Raw genomic sequence first — 21,294 nt, 5'->3', positions numbered from 1 at the left:
CATGTTTCTGGCCCCCTGTTTTTTCTAACTGTCACAGCATTGTACATGGCGTACGATTGTAGGTGACCTGCAAAGCCTGTTACATCAGTTACATAAGTGGCGGGGATAAACTTTATCGAAATCCGATATACACTTTTTTTAGGTGAAATTAAATACCGTAAGCAGACAAGTAAGTTGTGGAATTAATAGTTCAGATTTTCAATACGGATGTGTTTTAATTATTTTGCACGAAAACTACATTAAGTATTTCCGGTACAACTTTACAATACGACTCCACATATAAGTTCATTTTATATACCGTATACACTTCTTTTTCAGTAAATCAACTGTTACTATTAACAACCATTTTTGGTGCACATTTACGCCAAAAGTGTAGATTTGCATTTTTCTGTGCAGATTCACTTTAGGAGTTCTTCGGTCTAAATACACCTTAAGAAGTATTGTGCAAAAAACACTAGGTTATGTCGGATAGAAGGGAGCCAACACTAGGTAAAAATCAGATTGTTTACAGGAGAAATCAGTGCATATTATAGAAGGCTAACAGATGTTTGAGTAATCTGTGATTATAGTGTAGTGTAAAAGCTTCGTGTTGAGTGGAGGGCATGACGGGATCCTGTATCGGTTGTGAGATTTCAATTCTACATTTTATTTGTAGTTACGTGCAAAACGAAAACAAATCATTGAAATACTTTGAGAACCATGGGTTAATAAGGTTGAGAATGCAGTGTTTTTTCACTATCCTCATTTATGTGTATACCTACCGTCACTGACGCGCCTGCTCCCTACGAACACCCCTCCTTCGCTATGGCTTGAGGTCCTCTGCTGCGTTCCTGCCCTGATTGGTTTGGATTGCATTCGTGCTTTTTAGTGGCCACTTAGCACAAGTTGTTTCGTGTTTTCTGCACCGTGGTTTTTATGCCATATTTGCGTACCTAGACCTAAACTAACCTTGCGTAAGCAAAGTTAAGCAATATTTGAATGAGTAAATAATTTTTTTTTTTTTTTTTTTTTTGTATATGCAACTCTGACAAACTTAGGCTAGGTAGCCATCTGAAAGCACGAAAATTATCTAACTGAGAAAGAGCAGGGGTGCCGGCGAGGGGTTGCACCGGTAGGAGCAGACACGTCAGCAACAGTGAGTATACACATAAAGGACAATAGTGCAAAGAACTGTATATGGCATAAAAATACATTTACGTTACATGTTGGATTTTGTGTTTGCACTAATAGCGTTATAAGTAATATCCCGATATATTATCTTTACTTGCACATTATTAACGTAAATTCAACAAATATGTGGACCCCTTAATTCTCGGCGAACAGTTCTATAGTTGTGCGTCAAGAGTTTGCACATTAAATTCAGATACTTCACTTTGTTTACTGTGATTACTGACAACCTTATGGCATGCTATCTAGCAATCAGAGCAAGAGCGCAGCAGGGGAAAGGGTCGAATTTACATTATAGGAAGCAGGCGTGTCAGCGGCGGTGAATATATGCATAACAGAGGATAGCGGAAAAACATTATAGCCTATATATCATAAAAACATTCTATATGTGTTGAATTATGCTTTTGTACGTTTTTATGGACGTTAGAAGTAACGTACCGATATATTTACATTGCTTACATATTGGTGTTCTAAAATAACATAGGCTAACTCATTACCTAGTGAATTTCACTTCGTTTACCATTTAACACTGGCATACTTCTGTGGTTGCACATCATAAGCTAGCACACTGCCCTCAGGTACATAAGTTCACCTTACTTAAATTTCTATACTGTGCTTAATGGCTATGTTATGGAGCAATTCATGCTTAAGAGATTAGGCGTTCATTAATATATTTTTCCGTAGATAAACATTTCAGAGGTAAGATCACAGTATACTTTGGTTATTTACACACACTGTTATATGAAAATATTATTATAAGTTTCTTCTGTAAATTTTATAAATTTGTGGGCTCTATTGTAACTCGCTACCTCATCATCTGTTACATAATCTTCAATAACCGTTAGCATTACTTTCCTCGGCGCAGGTTTACTTTAGGAGGCCTGAACTATTATGACTATAAATACAGTATTTTCGGCAAATTGAACGGAAACCTGAAAAAAATTCTATTCCCTTTCACAAGTATGCTACCTACCAAATATGGAAAGACCTAATATTTGTGCTAACGTAAGACGTAAAAAAGGACAAGTACCAGAAACATGCACTAACCTGTGCTAATTGATCACTACAAGCAAAATATGTATTTATTCAGGTACATGGCAGTACGCAGGTACTAGGCTTACGCAAGGGTGCACCGACGTTCCAACGTACAGCCCCCCTTAGAAGTGTAATTTTCTGTACTTTTTTGGTGATTTCACATATTGGTTTGCAACCCTGCATATTTAAAAGCAAGAATATATATTCTCCATATACCTCAGTCTCTCTTCTAAACATTCGTGTTTTTTTTTTTTTTTGTGTGTGTGTGTGTGTGTGTGTGTGTGTCTGATTCGTATGTCCTGAAAAGCTGTAGTTTTCATTAGGGGGGCGCGGTGGCTCAGTGGTAGAGCGTTCACCTCTGGTGCTTGGGGTCCCAGGTTCGATCCCAGCCTCCGCCAAGTGAACTTTGTGGTGGACAATCACCGTGCTCGTGGGTTTTTTTCGGGGTTCTCCCGTTTCCTCCCACTATCTTCATTCTACCATTTCACTCATCTCTCATCATCACCGCCTCCTTTAGCCTAACCGGCATAACCGTGGGACGTAAAACTTAAAGATTTCATTTCATTTCATTTTGCAAATGCAAAAATTGGCATTCCACCGACAATAAAAATGGCCACCATTCAGGATCACCTGTATATACGACAACGTAGATAGTGTTATTGACCTTCTCATACACAAGGTTCATTGCACTCAAATTTGTATAATTTTCGAAGATGGTCGAGCAACTTGCTCTGGACCACTTCTTATGGATTGACCCAATAATAATTTATTGTTATGAATATATTTCTTCCAGTTAACGTCTGATGAAGATAAAGTTAAGTTATTGAAACTGTTACGACTTGTTTTAATTTTAATTAATAAGTTTATACTCTGGTCAGAAAAGTAAGTAGGGTACTTCCAGAGACGAGATGGATGGAGTTACAAATTCCAGATTGAAAAGCTTCTAAAAGATTACAAATTCGAATGTGCTCACGTATTTGGTCACTTACAATATATTTAAGAGTTTTAGATAGAGCAGGTGATGTTAAAATAGACCTTAAATCTTCCATAGATCGGGTATCCTTTAATCTTAGGGAGAGGCACAAGTTGTGCTGTTTTCCACTAGGCTGGGAAGGTACCGATAGTAAGGGACAGATTAAATAATTTAGTAATTTGGGAGAGAACAAGATATAATATTTTCTTCATTAAAGTTACGCTTATCTCATCTGCACTTATAGCAGTGTGTTTTATCTCCTTAATGGCTTTCATTACATCTTGTAGAGTAACACAAGTGAAAGAAAAATGGGTTAAGTTCCAAAGATGGTCATCCTATTCTAGCAAAATTTTCCGGGAAGAAATGGATAATTTGCTCGTTTGTGCGATTGATAATATGTAAGAGGAAAGTATGTTGTGTTTATTTTTTAATATAAGCAGGTCTAAACATGGCACTATTTGGCAAGCGGAGGGAACTAATTGGCGCAAAGGTGCCGCATGGTTGGAGTGTGAGAAAGTTGGGAACATGGCTGCAGGTGTACAGACACATTACCTTGTATATGAGTTAACAGTAATACAGTTTGGAAACAGTGAGGTATAATGAGGATAGCTTAATAAATCTAACAATAAATTGCTGAATGTATGGTAACAAATAATAATAATAATAATAAAAAACTTGAGAAAGTTACATTTTTCAATGTAACGACATAGCCAACCTAGTTACTAACCCGCCTTCACTTGCTATCACTTGCTTGGCATTGCTATGTGAATTAAGTATTAAGCTTCGATTAAAGTACGTTAAAGTAAAAATTTATGATTTTTAAGTTTCCGTGGCTTTTATTATACTTTTGGCCGAAAATCAGGCGGATGACTGCAAGTGACACTTTTGGATCACTTGCTGGTTTTTATGTTTAAATAATGTTTTTAAATGTATATATTGTTTTATATCTGTATATTGGTATTGAATTATATATTTTAAGTTATTATTATTATTAGGTTAAGCAATTGGCCAGATCTGGTTAATATTATTTACTTCTATTTTAGATTAATATTATATGTTAAGTGTATTTACAATTTGATATATTTATGTCTGAAAAACATTTCAGCTTAACTAGATGGAAACACTTGCGACAGCAACGACTTTTTTTAAAAGCTCTTTTGGGAGTTCCTTCTCCCATAGTTTTTTAAACTTCTTTTTCGTTTTTTCTACTCTCTCAGCAGTATATAAGACCGAGTGAAATTGACTCGAGAGGGGGAGTATTACGGTGGTCTTGCTTAGACTCGTCAGGTTCTCCGAGTCTTAACTAGGGCAGAAGGCATGAACTATATTAGGTTCTACCTTCTAGTAGGTTTTATTCGTAAGGGACTTTCTTTCTTGGACTAAAATGAGGTCCTGTGAGAAGAAGGGATATAGAAAATTAATTCTTATACGAATTCAAGAAACAGAATTTTGCTAGGGAATTAGGCCCCGTAGAATAGGGACAGGATTTGATCCTTGAAATGCTACATTCCATATCTAGGTGGATACGGCATTTAGATTAACAATTCCCAGATACTAGAATTTTTGAGTACGTGTTCAAAACTGAAGCTGTATACGGTTTTGGTCGGTTATAAGGTAATTTGTTCCTCTTGCAGGACACAATAGGTTTTTATGAACACTCTGAACACAGATTCCTGGGTTCGATCCATCGAAGTGGACTCGTAAGAGGCTACTGATAGAGTTTTAGATTTATTTTTTATTTTTTTTTAATTTTATTTTTTATTTTTTGAATCACATCTTCTAATTCAGGGAGTATGGTTCTTATCTAACCTTTACCTGCCAGATCTATTTAAGGATCTTTCGCTACTATAAGGCGAACTCATTTTCCTTACCTACCTATCCCTATAATAAGTATTTAGATAGATATCCTTCTAGTGCATCTCCTATTTAAGGGAGTACACGAAATAGGGTCGTAGGCCATGGCTTTTGATGTAGTGAGTCAATGCCCTTTATAAGTTAAGGTCGACAGAGGACGCTTTTAGTGAGGGCTAACCCTTCTGTCTGCCACAGGCACATAATTAGAGAAAACTTAGCTTTATTAATTTTACTAAAACTAGAGAATAATTAAGGAAATAGAGAAGAGAATACCCTACAGTATTTCTCATGCACTTTTAAAGAAAGATATTTCATAGAATTATCGACATTTTCTAAATAAACTTTTAATAGAGGTAACTCATGTGTTATGATTTCATATGTAGATAAGATCCTGAGCTATAAACCTGTTTATTAAGTTAATTACCCTAGACATTATTTTGTTTTAAGATACGAGTCTGAATATAATTTATTATATTCTACTTTTTTTAAGTTTGTCGAAAATTTTGTCCTAGAGACGGAAAGAGACTGTACGCACAGGCTGACGTATTTCTGTGTTACGTACAAAAAACTAACCATAATTTTTTTTTTTTCGACAAACATGACCAACTTCGGAATAAATGCTGAAAATATATTTTCTTCAAAACTAGGGTTTTGTGCAGTATTATCAGACGTTGTATTTATCTGTGAGCTACAAGTATCAATTCTACAAAAATAATTATTGTGATAATCAACAGAGAAAGGTTAACATCCATTATTGCTGCGAATGCCAAGTAGTAACTTCAAATTTGTTCTTGTGTTATTGAATTTAAATTCCTTAGCACTACTAGGATTGGGAAAAAAATAGTTTTCAGCAAAACAAGTTAAATGAGTCTCCTTATCTGAATTATCAACGTTCATCATTGTAGGGCTCATAGCAAGTCACTTTCTTGACTAAAAGTTTTTTTTTCTTCCAAGTTAGTCACTAAAAGTTACTTTGTTTCAAGTTTGTCACTAAAAGTTACTTTTTGGGGGAGTAAAGTCATTTTTTCGTGTGATTTATGTTTTCCATTGGTAGTTTTCTAAGAAAAATATTAAAAAAGTAAATGGAAAATGGCTGAAACTTGTTACTTATTACTCTTCTGAAAACCTCAATACTTGCTGCCATGTACAGCTGTGCTGCAACATGTGAACCAAGTCAGCTTTTATTCTTACTTTACCTTTTATTCTTTGTAAAGTGATTGGTGGGTGCCTAAACTCTCAAGGTGGCTTTGAGAGCACTTCTGTGTCTATTCTTCTAGAACTGTGCAAAAGTATGTAATTAATAATGAATCTCTAAACACAAGTAATCCAATTTTTTTATTAGCTGACAAACTTAAGTAAAATAATTTTTAATCTTAATATGTTAGAATATTATGTATTTCAGCTATGGTCTAACCGGCCGTATGTTGGTTGAAAAAAAAAAAAAATGTGAAGTTCAATTTATGCCCAAGTTTGGCATCAAGGTTTAAAGTTACTTTTTGATGAGATTTTGGTCACTTTTACATGCGCTTTTGGTCACTTTTCAGCAACTTAGATGAGACCAGACCGCTATGAGCCCTGTCATTGCAGTTCTTGAAATGAATATGAAGTACTGGAAAATTCCATGCTCAATAATATAATGAAATATGTAATACCAATTATAATATTAAAGGAAAATTTCGTTTCTTAACTGCAAATTTCTGCAAGTAGAACCGTATTAATTTCAGCAGTCAATATGAATTATTTTATTTGTCACCTCCCACCTATTGAAATGTTATGAAGAAAGTAACATGAGGAATTCAGGACCGTTTTAACAAAACTCAATAAACGCCATTTTTCTCAAAAATGCGTTTTTATTAACGAATTCTGGTACTATAATATGAGCCTCACAAATGACTAACAGAAAACATGACGAAACTGAATATTCGCCGTTGTAAAAGGCGCCAGAATATAGCAAATTTTCACAAAACTCGACATCTCCATTTTTCAAGATTATTTCTCAATACGTGGGAATATCTTTTTGCCTCCCGACAGAGTTTTTGGCCTTATTGAGAAAGAACTAGTAAACACGAAACAATCAATCTGCCGTCAGAATATTATTACATTTTGGGAAAGTTTGGGGTGGTTAAAGTTTGAGGTAAAGACTGGTATAATTACGGTATGAAATCAATCTCCAAACCTTTAATGAAAGCCGAATTGCCTTTTAAGGTATCTGAGGCAAGAGTGCTATATTATGTAAGAAGATCTGAGACCAGGGCATAATGCTCTTTTCAAAATAATTATTTTGCTTCACCGATAGACGTTGAGGTGCTTAACCTTGGAAAGAGAAGTGCTTCAATAATGTTTGAAGCACCGCAGCTTCCATCAGTGAATCATGCAAATAAAAATAAAGATAATGACGTGAAGAAGTTAATGTTTTATTTTGACAATGATTCAGAGCAAAGTAAAGAGTTCTATTCAGTAGCTGTAAAAGCGAGTGATTGGGTATTCTGTATTATGAAGAACATTTACATTAAAGGACTAAGTTTACTAATACACTGTTAACTTCTTATTCTGATTCATCTACAAAATGTAATATACTTAAGAGCCCATTGAATTTAAATGGTTAGATAGTATATTGATAATACGTAGCTTAACAAAGTGAAGAAGAAACATACATGAAAAAGTGGGTATGTTGAGTTTTGTAAAAATTTGTAATTTGTAACATTTTTTCCACGATAAAGGCCGTTAGGATGAAATTATCCCTTCATGAATACTTATCTACATGGATGACCGGTATTAAATTTTTGAAATCTTGTGCTTCAGCGATAGGGAGTACGACTTTTAAAAACCTCTCCTGTAAATGTAAATGGGTTTGTTGATTTTTGTTGGGATGGTCCTCAATTCTTCTTAGATTTTTTTTTTTTTATTACATTAGCTTTCAATACTGGAACTTCTATGAAATATTTCTAAGAAGTTGAAAATTATATTAAAGATAATGAAAGTTCTAGAGAGTGGAAATCTACTACAATACGGATAATCAAACTGGAGTTTCAGGCTTACGGCTTCAGTGCGGTTACACTATGCTACCCATCTTCTCTTGAAATAATGCTTAGCCTCTTTTTCTCACATAATTGATATTATTCAAAGCAGAAAAAATAATTGCAAAATTATAGAAATAATATAGCGTAGTTAACTTACAAAGGGTGAAAAAGTATGGGTTTGACTGGATCGGGACTCAAACCCATGATCTCCGGCATATCGTGCCGATGCGTTAACCACTACGCCACCCAGAGAGGATTCTGGCGTGTAAAAGTAAGTTTAAATCGGTTATATCCTCTTTTCAATAATATGTGAAATCACAACCGTCAAAAGGTTTTCTCAATATATGGACAGTGGATTGTCCAAGCACTGGCGTCTCTGGCATGTAAAATGGGGGGCATCAAAGAAAGTGATTTAAATGCTAGTATCTAGCCCAACCTGTTTATTATCTTCTATTTCACTTGTTACCTTTCTGCACACCTTCACGGTCCCTCTTAGACATATCACGAGCTGTTATATTCGTTTCACAACCTGAATATTATATTCCAAATAAATATAATAATAATAATAATTATTATTATTTATATGTTATTCTGTCGTTAGCAAATAAATTAAATTAGAAAAAAATATGGGGTATTTTGTGCTTCAAAATATTGGGGGGGGGCGTTCCCCGGCCACAGACGCCCGTGTGTCCAAGCTCAGCAGCTAGGCTGTGGTACAAGAAATGTGGTCTGAGTGGAGAGCTGGCTGTTCTGGGAAGCGGACTGGGTGGCGTAGTGCTTAACGCATCGGCACGGTCTGCTGGAGATCTCGGGTTCGAGTCCCGGTTCAGTCGAATCACTATTTCACTATTTGTAAATTATTGAATTTCTTACTCGCGAGGATTGTGGTGTGTAAAAATATGTTTAAATCGTTTTTTTTTCTCCTTTCATTAATATATAATAGCGTACTTGTTTGGATGGATAATTGTAGGGGATGTAAGAGGGTAATGCAATATAACAGGTAATATTTGGGACTAAATACTTTCTATGACTGCCGTGTTTAAAAAAATGATTCATGTGATATTGTGGTATAATTAATGTTCATGCAAAATGCATTGTAATATATATATATATATATACAGAGAGAGAGAGAGGTGCAGGTCTGAAACAAATACCGTTATGTAATTCTTTAATTCAATATTATAAACATCAAATGCATACTATGGGGCTAAGTGCCACAGTAATATCTCAAATAATATACATGGTGGCCCAAAAGTAGGTATACACGCCTGCATTGATCAAGTATGACATTTTAGTTTATTTGTTTCGGCTCTTCCGAGCTTAAGATGTAAGTAAAACATATTAAGAACAAATAATAAAGAAACTAAGTCTACGTGATGGATAACAATAATAAATGATATAAAATCCAATGAGCTGATCAGTACGGTACTGTATGCCTACTTTTGAGCCACCCTGTATATAGGCCTATATATATTCAATTTTGCTGACCAATTTCAATTCCCTTGATCTCCTATAAACAACTGTTTAGAGTGTAGTGTACTTTTACCATGCTTTTTTTCCATTTTTATTTTAGTTTGTAATTGTTGGAAATGGCTGCAACAACCAATCTTGTTGTTCCTGTTGTTTTGTGGGGAAAAACAGCTCCTACGCACTGTATTTCCTGTATCTACTTGTCAAGAGACCAGAGAACACTCGTCACAGGTTGTTATGATGGACAAATTTGCTTATGGCAGGTTGATCCTGATACTTTAAAGGTCAGTATTTATAGTAATAGTAAAGAAAGCATAGATTTGGAATGATCTTATTCCAAAATGTTCTGTTTTTCTTCCTTTAAGATCTTATTGGTGCCTTCCATTTCAATTCAGGCAGAGCATGTACCATCACCATCTCAGATATTGTTGAAACTTTTTTTATAGCAACTAGACATGTTTTTAAGAGACCCATATTTTTTTGTTTTGTCGAAAAAAATTTTCCCGCCAAGTAATGGGCCATCAAAGACGGGGAGTACAATTTATGAATTGTAGAAGACATGGAAAATGGTTAACTTCGGAGCCTTACCATTCGGCTATGGAGACAGATAGAGCTATAATTCTTGTTGTGGTATGTACATAGGGATATAAATAAACTATATTTTATTATAGTTTGGTTTGCGCATGCGTATCTTTTTGTACATAAATTAACAAATAAACGTAAATTTATCTGAAAAGTCGAAGTTTGCGAATTTTTTTCGAGCACTTCGGGTTCGAATTTTAAAATTCTGTTTTCACGGTTGGTAAGACCTGGTTACCCGCTTTCCAAAAAAAGTTTTGCATCGCTTCTGTGTGCAACCGTTTTGTCGCAAAAAATTCGAGAAATTGTAAAATTTTCAAAAATCGCCATTTTTGGGCGCCATTTTCTCGAAAACACCATCTTTTAAAATTCTGAAATTTTGTCAGATGGTTCAACTTTACATAAATAATAAACACACCAAATACCATTCTCGACCAATGCTTCATGAATTAACTGCAGCCTTTTAAAGTTAGCGAAGTTTCGTTAACTTTGATGTCACAGTTAGCAACACTGGGAACGATAAAAGTGCAATGATTTGATGATGTTTGTGGTTCACATTCATTAAATGAAGAATAAAAGGTTTTCTTGACTGTCTTTTTTTTTTTTTTTTTTTCATTATTTTGACCAAGAAGGCTCTCAAATAGTAAAATGGGCCTCCCCCTACTCCTCCGTTATCTTAAACCGAAATAATCTGCGGTGGAAATTACGATTACGAAACACACAAATTTTAAGTTTACTTGAAATGGCCATCCAATAAATTCTGATGATCTACAAAAAGCCTGAACTATTACCTCAATGATGATTTGGAATGCTCCAGATAAAGTCTCAATTAAGTGCGATGTCATTACAGTGATCGAAAAAGGGTAAAAAGTTAAAAAAATCGAAACGTTTTCTTACGCGTTCCAAAAAAATTTACTGACTTTTTAAACAGAACAATCCCAACATAAGAGTGGGTCACTCTGAATTTTACAGTATTCGACTAAAGTGGGTCAGTCCGCAACCTGCGAGGGAAGTGTGTATGTGTGTGTGTGTGTGTGTGTATTGTGCAAATTTTAAGTTAGCTGCTACTGTGTTGCTACAAATCAAAGGTGCTGCCTGTATTGAAGTTGTCATGAGTGACCTATTTCCTTTAGTAGTATTATCCGTAGAAAATGACAACTGTCTTCTTCAAGAATGTGGTGAATGTCCTGGAGTGGAAGGAGTAAGTGTGGAATCTTTAATTATTGATCCTGATGAAAATGACAGTGTTACGTATGCCATATGGGAAAACAATAATCTCGTTAAAAAAACTGACACTTTCTGTTTTCGTATCGTACATTGCTTGTTTAACTGTAAGAATTGTAATTCATGACTACATCAAGAATTAATTGCTACCAAAAAGCACCGTATAAAATTTCAAGATACAAATTCTATTTTACTTCATGTGGACTTCACTGAAAACTTGACTGTTATTCTGCAAAGTGAAATTCAGAGTTATCACCGGAATATGAAACACCTGACAGTTTTGTTGTAATAAACGACGATAAAACACACGATTCGGCTCATATACTCATAACCATAGACAAGATTCTAAAAATACTCGAAGAAAAGCGAAAATATACTTTATAGAAAAAGGTTTGAATACGAGAAAATAAGTGTCTACAATTTCCCAAACCGTGTCAGTGATTTCTGATGGCGCTGCATCCCACTTTAAAAATCGATTTAATATGTTCGAGATGCAGACAGGTCCAATAAAGCAGTGGTTTTGCAGTGAAACCGGCCATGCATGGTCTCTGCGACGGTATTAAGGGGGGGGGGGGAGGTGTAAAGAATGTGGCAACGTGGCATAACCTTAGGCAAATACAGATACACAGTATTAAAACCGCAGAAGACAAAAAAATGAAATGAAATCTTTTAAGTTTTACGTCTCACGATTATGCCGGTTAGGCTAAAGGAGACTGTGATTATGAGAAATGAATGAAATGCAGTAAGTGGGAGGAAACGGGATAACCCCAAGAAAACCCACGAGCACGATGTTTGTCCACCACAAAGCCCACACGGCACGATCTGGGATCGAACCAGGGACCCCAAGCACCGAAGATGAACGCTCTACCACTGAGCCACCGCGCCCCCACTAAAACCGCAGAAGAATTCGTGAGTATAGTGCAAGTACAAACTCCGGGTATTACTCTCGTTTTGTTGCCTGGAACTGAATTCGACGACTTCCGGAAGAAAAAAAGGGAAAGTATGTGACCGGTAACTGGTATTCAACGAAGTCATCTTTGGCTTTCGGAAAATGGCGAAGTTTTTATGGCAGTAATGGGTCACCATGAACTAACTTCATGCTTCCCCCAAAATCGAACTTCTGCAATTCAAAGTATAGATTTAAGAAATCTGCAAAAAGGAACTTTTGTTACATACATATATGTATGATAACCAGTGGTGCGTAGCAGAAATATTATGAATAAATCATGAATAAATAATGAAAACGTGAAGTTGAAGTGCTGTTTATGCTTCCACATGGACGTTCAGCATTTGTGACTATAGACAATGTGCTACGCAGAGGCGGATCCAGGACGGACTTCTGGAAGGGGAGGGGGGTGTACTGCTACTTAGACCTACGAGCTCCAAACTCTGAAATCGGTTTTATTTATATTTAAAATAAAAAAAGTTTCTTCCCCCTAGATCCACTCCTGGACAAGTTGTGAGCGAGCCAACACCTATGGAGCACCTGCACGGTTGCATGCTATTAGACACCAATCAACAAATGATTGGTCCATGTAAAAAATAAAAAAAAATCAGTGAAATTTTGTTTCCGAAGACCATTTTAGGTAAGTGAACTTGAAATGTGTGCGTTTCGCAATCGTAATTTCCACCGCAGATTATTTCGGTTTAAGAAAACGGAGGAGTAGGGGGAGGCCCATTTTACTATTTGAGAGCCTTCTTGATCAAAATAATGAAAAAAAAAAGACAGTCAAGAAAACCTTTTATTCTTCATTTAATGAATGTGAACCACAAACATTATCAAATCATTGCACTTCTATCGTTCCCAGTGTTGCTAACTGTGACATCAAAGTTAACGAAACTTCGCTAACTTTAAAAGGCTGCAGTTAATTCATGAAGCATTGGTCGAGAATGGTATTTGGTGTGTTTATTATTCATGTAAAGTTGAACCATCTGACAAAATTTCAGAATTTTAAAAGATGGTGTTTTCGAGAAAATGGCGCCCAAAAATGGCGATTTTTGAAAATTTTACAATTTCTCGAATTTTTTGCGACAAAACGGTTGCACACAGAAGCGATGCAAAAAATTTTTCGGAAAGCGGGTAACCAGGTCTTACCAACCGTGAAAACAGAATTTTAAAATTCGAACCCGAAGTGCTCGAAAAAAATTCGCAAACTTCGACTTTTCAGATAAATTTACGTTTATTTGTTAATTTATGTACAAAAAGATACGCATGCGCAAACCAAACTATAATAAAATACAGTTTATTTATATCCCTATGTACATACCACAACAAGAATTATAGCTCTACCTGTCTCCATAGCCGAATGGTGAGGCTCCGAAGTTGACCATTTTCCATGTCTTCTACAATTCATAAATTGTACTCCCCGTCTTTGATGGCCCATTACTTGGCGTGAAAATTTTTTTCGACAAAACAAAAAAATATGGGTCTCTTAAAAACATGTCTAGTTGCTATAAAAAAAGTTTCAACAATATCTGAGATGGTGATGGTACAATTTTATATTTTTTTGCCTGAGTTGAAATGGAAGGCACCTATTGTTCCTATTGTTTCGAGCTTTTGTTTTTTAAATTATGATGTCTGCCGTAAGATGACTGGAAAATATGCTAGGTAATTGTGTTGATGTTAGAATAGGTTGCGTGCTTTCATCGTTTTCGAAACGAAACTAGAATTATTAAGACTTCATAGCCTAGCTAAACTAATTTTGTTATTATTTTGGATCAAAAGATCAAATATATTTCAAACGAAAATTTTCTTGTAGCTCTATATCTGGAGAACTACATATAGTGTAGCCAATCCCAAATTATCACTTAACTCACGATGTGCTTATTCCGTAGAAAATACGAAAATTCGATTTAGGGTCCGTTCAAAAATTTTGTAGCTCCTGATCCAATTGGCCCAAAACATCCAATATATTTCAACCAAAAAAAAAAAAAAAAAAAAAAAAAAAAAAAAATTGTAGGCCTTATATCTAGAGAACTACATACACTGTAACCAAACCTTAATTTAGTATGGTGTGCTTATTCCGTAGAAAATATGAAAACCCGATGTAGGGACCGTTTAAAACCTTTGTGGCTCCTGATCCAAAAATGCATCAAATGATCCAATATATTTCAATCAAAAATTTTCGTTTATTCCTTGTACCTGGAAAACTACATACAGTGTAGCCAATCCTAAATTATCACTTAACTCACGATGTGCTTATTTCGTAGAAAATACGAAAATTCGATTTAGGGTCCGTTCAAAAATTTTATGGCCCCTAATCCAAGAACTAATTGGCCAAGATAGCAATCTATTGATCTAATTTTAGGTTTCCTAAAATTCTTGTTTTAATAAGTTTTAACAGTTTTAGCTAGTTTAATATAGTTTGTTGTATAATATAAATAGTTTTAACAAGTTTTAAACAGACATTTCCGAGAGATTTTGAAAAGTAACGTGATGTAAAATTCAGTAAATCACAAAATACCAACATACACATTCAAATAACACAGTTGTATGTGTACGTAAAAATACGGGACTGTCCAGAAAGTAAAAGACGTTTTGAAATACGAAGTAATAGAATGAACAAACCAGATTGTATTATTGCGTATACATTTAAAGGTACACTCTTAAGTTATTTTACCACAAAATCGCCGTGCAAATTAAGACACTTATCAATCCGTGGCACAAGTTTTTTAATAACGTCGCGGTAGAAATCTGCCTCCTGCGATTTCAAGCACTGCTTAGACCGGCATGCAGTTCAATGTCAATGTGAAAACTTTACCTAGCAAGCTATGTCTTCGTTGCTGGGAAGAGGTGGTAGCCGACGCCAAATTCGTGCTGTATGATCCAACACTTTCCGTCCAATAGCATCCAAGAGCTCTCGGGTACGTTTGGCCGTGTGTGGATGAGCGTTGTCGTGAACAAACACTCGGCCTTCACTCACAATTCCATGATCATACACTTCACACTGTTGGTGGTGGATTTCAATTGGCTTGTGGATTTTTGTCTACGAAAACCTAATCACAGAGCACACCTCACAAGAGGCGGAATTTTCTATTACAGCGCACTTTGTAACACGTCGCAGAAAGTACAGTAAGAGCGTCATAGTCCTCACGCTACCACAATTGGATGTGGCAACATTCTAACAACAAGATGGCAACTCTAGCCCCGCCCACTGCCGCGATTGGCCAAAACGTCTGATACTTTCTGGACAACATATATATATATATATATATATATATATATATATATATATATATATATATATATATATAATCGGTATTTAAAGAAAGAAATCATTATCTGCAAATGTTAGTGATAAGTTATGGATTACATTAGTTCATTTTCAGCATGAACTTCATGTTGAAGAAGACGTCCACTACATTTTTCAGTACTTAGTGGGAGACACAGAATGTCATTATTCACTAAGTAAAATATGTGTACAATTCTATTTAAGGGAAACAGTTTTCCTCAAAATCTGTAAAATGATGTTGATGATTTTTTTTTTTTTTTTTTTTTTTGTTAAGACCGAATATATATATATGTATGACTATAGAAGTTGGCAGTGTCATGTCGCCATGAGAAATTACTATCTAAGTGTTTTGTTTTGTGTCATTGCAGATGACTCCCCGCTGTTTATTAGTAGGACATACGGCCCCAATTCTATGTTTGTCTAAAGCCAGTATTGTTTTAGATAACAATTACATTGTCAGTTCTTCAGAAAGTGGGTAAGATATTATTATCAATTATTTATGAAAATTGAGCGTGGTAAGCAAAGGTCGCATTTAAAAGATCTATAAAATTCGGTTCATTTCTGTTTCTGGAGCAATTATGTACGTGTTTGATACGTTGTCTTTTATCATAGTTACTAAACCCACCGCTAGAGGCACAACTGACGCTGCCTCTGTTGTATAGCAAAAGCGCAGTTGTTATGAATAATGTTTGTTTGGTGGAAAAGAGTGTTAATTTCTTTCGCGGCTTATGGCTGTGCGGAGAAATTTAAAAGAGGAAATTATATGCCGTTTTCGCTTAAGTTACACATATCTTTAGATAGAGGAAAATTATTTATCTGCAAAAGTACTTTAATGTGTAAAATCAAGATTATTGTTGTGGCTGACTTACTGGTTCCTTAACTGCAAGGGTCCTGCTAAATTGCCTTAAAAGCTAAATTTTGTATTAGTTTAACCCTATATGAGAGGGTTTTATAATTCTCTAGAACACTTAAAAGCAATTGATAATTTGCCTAAGTAGATTAGGGACGTGTCCGTGGGTTTCCTCGGGGTTCTCCCGTTTCCTTTCACTTTCTTCATTCCACCATTTCATTCATTCCTCACCATCACCGTCTCCTTTAGCGTAGCCGGCATAACAGTGGGACGTAAAACTCAAAAATTTCATTTCATTTCCAAATTATGCTAACCTGTGGCACTAAATTAGGAAAGGCCATACATTATCTGCAGAGAGGAATAACATTTGTAGTAATGCGATCAATATCAATTGTTAACTGTAGCAAGCTTCCTCAACCTATTTCATATGACGACCTCCTTTTATTGCATCCTCTTGCCAGAGACTTCCAGAGGTGATTGCTGGTTTGTAATAAGTTTTTTGATATTTGCTGCTTATCGCTTAGGCTCATGTTTCACACTAACTTTCATTTTGAATTATATGTATAGAGTTTCAATCTGCAGCTTTTCACCAGGTTCATTCCTCGTTTGTTCCAATTGTTTGTTAAAATCTATATATTAAAATACTAGGTTTATATGTTTCTCTCCAAAGAAAAGTTTATATGTTCGTCTTCAATCCTTCCGACAATAAGATCTCGAAAACCAGAAGTGCTAGAAACGATCCACTTTCACTGGTCAATTCCAAATTTTGTGTAGATTGTTTAGTTCTAATTGAATATTTAAAAAATGTGGTCGTTATTTCTTTATTATATTTTTTAGGGGTACACTGGAATTGTTGAAATTTAAAAAAAGTAAAGCGTCATATCCTGCGAGTTATACATTCCAACACAACATAGTTCTAGGGGTTGTATATCTCTCACCCGCTTGTTTCATGACCAAATGATAATGAAAAACGAAAGATAACCATGTCTGCAGTCTAAGATGAATCTTTATTGTTCGGAGTGTTTTGCCCAATGAATATCATATATGAATGACATTATAATTAAATGTGTGTGTATTGTATTTACATTCTGCATGCAAGAAAAAAAAAAAAAAAAAAACTGATCATATATGAATTAGAAACTCCAACAGGAAGTAGGCTCAAATCTTGCAAACGGTGCGAGATATTGAAACAATAATCGGAAAAAAAACTCTCCTTTATGGTACGTCTTTCATTTGTGTCTGTAAAGGGACATATAGAGATGTTGTGAGGAATGACAAAGAGGTTCATGCTTATTTGAATGATGCGCTGTGTAGAGAGCGCAGGTTCAGCTAGTATTTTTTTATTTGTTTAATATTCTTGAAAATATGTGTATAAAAATAGAAATTCAAAATAATCTTTGAAATTATATTTTTCCTTTATCATATTTTAAATACAGCCATCTTTTTCACTTCCTTTCAAAACGCTTGAAGGGTCCCAACTCCAGTTTGCAAAAGCACGAATTGCAGCATTTGGGCGATATCGTAAATTGCAAGAAACGATGGTATGCTGCATCGATGTGCAACAGTTTGAGCTTTGCTGTCATTTTCTGTTTCACTCCTGTAATGCAATTGATCTAGAAGCAATCGAAACACAGTCCATGAACCGAACTCAAAAGGGAAGGCCCCACAAGTTGTCCATCAAATCTGATTGCCACATGGCACATCTGATAGAGCATCATGAAGAAATGAAAATGAGCAAAATGTAGGGTGCTATGGACCAAAAGGATAAGACCTATGGGACTTTAACATTTGAATGTCCAAAAATTTATATCATGGAAATCACTAACTAACTAACTCTGTGGCCTATGGAACCCGGAGATTCAATGCCTCGTTCACAAAAGCTCTCCACTGACTTCTATCTTTAGCCAAATGGATCCAGTTTCTACTTTGTATTCCTATTTCTGTGAGATCCATCCTAATATTGCCCTCCCATCTGCACCTACGTCTTCCTAATGGTCTTTTTTCCGATTGGTCTTTCAATGAAGGCTTTGAAAGCGTTTCTACTTTCTTCCATCCTATCTACGTACATGGCGTACCTACCTAAGCCTTCTAGACTGGATGACCCTAACAATGTTTGGTAAACCGTATAAATTATGTAGTTCCTCATTATGAAGTTTCCACCATTCCTCATTGCCGCTCCTCTTGGGTTCGAATATTCGTCTCAGGAACTTGATCTCAAATACTTTCATCCTATGTTCTTCTCTCAGAGTAAGCGACCATGTTTCGCAATCATACAGAACAACAAACATGATTATCGTTTTATATATTTTAAGCTTCAAATTCAGTGACAGAATTCGCGACGACAAGATATTTTGAACTGAATAATAACACGAATTCCCTGGTTTTAATCGACATTTAATTTCTTCGTGAATATGTTTTTTGTCTGTTAATATTGATCCTAGATATTTGAGACTATCCATTCATCAAAAGTATTATTTAATATTTTAACGCATCCATAATTTGCCGTATTACGGTCCCGACGTTCTTCCATTTATTTAGTTTTCTCTGCATTTACTTCTAAACCCAAGTCACTGCAAGCGTTTAATAGGACCTCTACATTTCTTTCTATTGTTCTCCTGTTATCACGTATTAAATTTACATCAGGATACGCCATAACCTGGTGAACAACGTTCAACTCTAGGCCCTGGTTGTTATCATGGAAATATGTACATTTAAAGTAAATATCTTGAAAATCATTAAAACAAAAGGTGTACAATATAATGAGAACAAAATGCAGTACCAAAAAACACAGTGTTGCCATAGATGAAGCAGTGTTGCTAACTCAACTTAAAAGTATTTTGTTTGAAATAGCATCATATACAAATGTGTATAGATTTAAAATGCACTGTTATCACTAAACATAACCGTGAAGTGTAGTGGTACAGTGTTGCACACTGTTGGGGCTACGTGTGCTGGAGATGTACAATGGAGAAGTCTGATATGTGGCAACAGAGAGTAATAAAGGAATCACCAATTTCGTTTTTCAAATTCGTCAATATTTTGTGACACTGTTGACATTTTGCTATGTTATACTATCGGTGTTATTATGCATTTCACTTAAATTCATAATATTATTTTTTTTTAAATAACCTAAATTTAATTTTTTTTAAATAACTGAGTTAATTATATGCTTACAGCTGTTCATTGAGGAGTAGGGTGGCCAATTTTATATATATATATATATATATATATATATATATATATATATATATATATATATATACATAGATATAGATATATAGATATAATAGTGTTTTCAGTATTTGGTCAGTATTTTCAGACTTAAAGTCAGTAATTTTTACCTCAAATGTGGTTTGCGTCTCTGTGCTACAGAAAGATGCTCCAAATTTACTCGTAATGCTGAACTAGAAGACAATTTTAACCGTGATATTCGTATTCAGCGCAAGGAAAACTATAAAGAGCGGCTATTTTGCTTTCTGAAAAAAAATTCACTCTGGACCAGGGTAGTATTAAGTTCCTGTTATCAGGAAAAGCGTAAATGTTACGGTGGCGTTTGAAAGATTCTTCTGAAGTAATTTGAAGAGACAGTGCTAAGGGTTTCATGCTGGTAACCGCAACTGCAACCTATACTTAAAAAAAAAAAAAAAAAAAAAAAAAAAAAAAAAAAAAAAAAAAAAAAAAAAAAATTATTAAGAGCCTGCATACTAAAAATAATACAAAATTTATCATTTTTCTTTTACTTGTTTTTCATTAAGTGAAAGAAGATAATGAAATGAAACTTACCACAAACGTAAATAAGGTTATTCTACAACAGAAAATATCAACCTGAAGGATTTTCATTGTTGTTATCTATAGAAATTACAGTGTTGTCAGAATAACATTTCTCCGAAAATCTAAGTTAAGGCAGCGACTAGAGGGACGAACTTAACTGCATTTGATTACATATCATATTGTTTTGGTTTAAATAATAGTTGTATTTAGTTTGTAATAAACAAAATAGTTTTAACATACAGTTATTAAAATTAAATAATAATGTTATTTAAAAAGTAGTTCACAAGATTCCAAAACAGTATGATACGTAATCAAATGCAATTGAGTACATTCCTCTAATTGCTGCCCTAATTTAATTTTGGGGGAAATGTTATTCTGGCAACATTGAAAATTCTTCAGGTTTATATTATCTCTCGGAGAATAAAGTTATCTATGCTTGTGGTAAGTTGCATTTCATTATCTCCTTTCACTTATGAAAAAGAAGTAAAAGAAAAATGGTAAATTTTGTATTATTTTTAGTATGTTAGGCTCTTAAGAATTTATCACAGTATACTTTTACCTTATAATGAAAAGCTTTCTATCGTAGAACTGCAGAATAATTTCATGTATGTATGTTCATACAATGTAACTATTTCATGCATGGAATATTATCTGCTTTTACTGTTTAGAATTTTAGTAGTACGCATATTTCAATTAATGTTTCATTAAAAGTTATTTAGTTGACATCAAAATTTAATTATCTTTACAGGGAAATGTGTACATGGGACTTAGTGGACGGAAAATGCAGAGAACTTGTAAAGTTACCGTATGTGCACACAAATATGCAGGTAATATTTAGAAACAGTATTTATTTATCATAGTCTGTGTGTTCTAATTTGCATGTCATTGTGTGTTGAGTATCTCGAATATTTTTTCTTCGTCTCACATACCTTTATGCATTGTATTTTGAGCAGTTTGTGCTCCGTAAAATTTTGAATTACATCTGCAGTACACCAAAGAGGTGCCTCCCGGGTCCTCTTTACCATATGTCTCTAGCCATTGTCGTGCAGAAACAGCGCACCCTTTCGATTTACCAATGCTAGCTCCTTCTACTGCACTACACAGTGCACTCTTTGCAAC

The 21,294-nt window shown here is 34.8% G+C and overlaps 1 protein-coding gene across 6 annotated transcripts in view; it reads left to right on the top strand.

Annotated features, from left to right (window-relative positions):
• The window catches only part of Rbcn-3B (WD repeat-containing protein Rbcn-3B), a 334,889-nt gene that overhangs the window by 1,356 nt on the left and 312,239 nt on the right, over positions 1–21,294 (top strand). For all 6 annotated transcript variants that reach the window (XM_081743283.1, XM_081743279.1, XM_081743282.1 and 3 more), the window contains exons 2-4: positions 9,623–9,803; positions 15,923–16,029; positions 20,924–21,002. In XM_081743283.1, coding sequence (XP_081599409.1) covers positions 9,639–9,803; positions 15,923–16,029; positions 20,924–21,002 — 351 coding nt within the window. In that variant the 5' untranslated portion in view covers positions 9,623–9,638. The remainder of the gene's footprint in view (positions 1–9,622; positions 9,804–15,922; positions 16,030–20,923; positions 21,003–21,294) is intronic.

This window comes from Thermobia domestica, chromosome 16, assembly GCF_964235325.1.
Source record: "Thermobia domestica chromosome 16, izTheDome1.hap1.1, whole genome shotgun sequence".
In the NCBI taxonomy this organism is placed as follows: Eukaryota; Metazoa; Arthropoda; class Insecta; order Zygentoma; family Lepismatidae; genus Thermobia; species Thermobia domestica.
The sequence above is the reverse complement of the archived record's forward strand: the minus strand, read 5'-3'. Positions and strand labels throughout refer to the sequence as shown.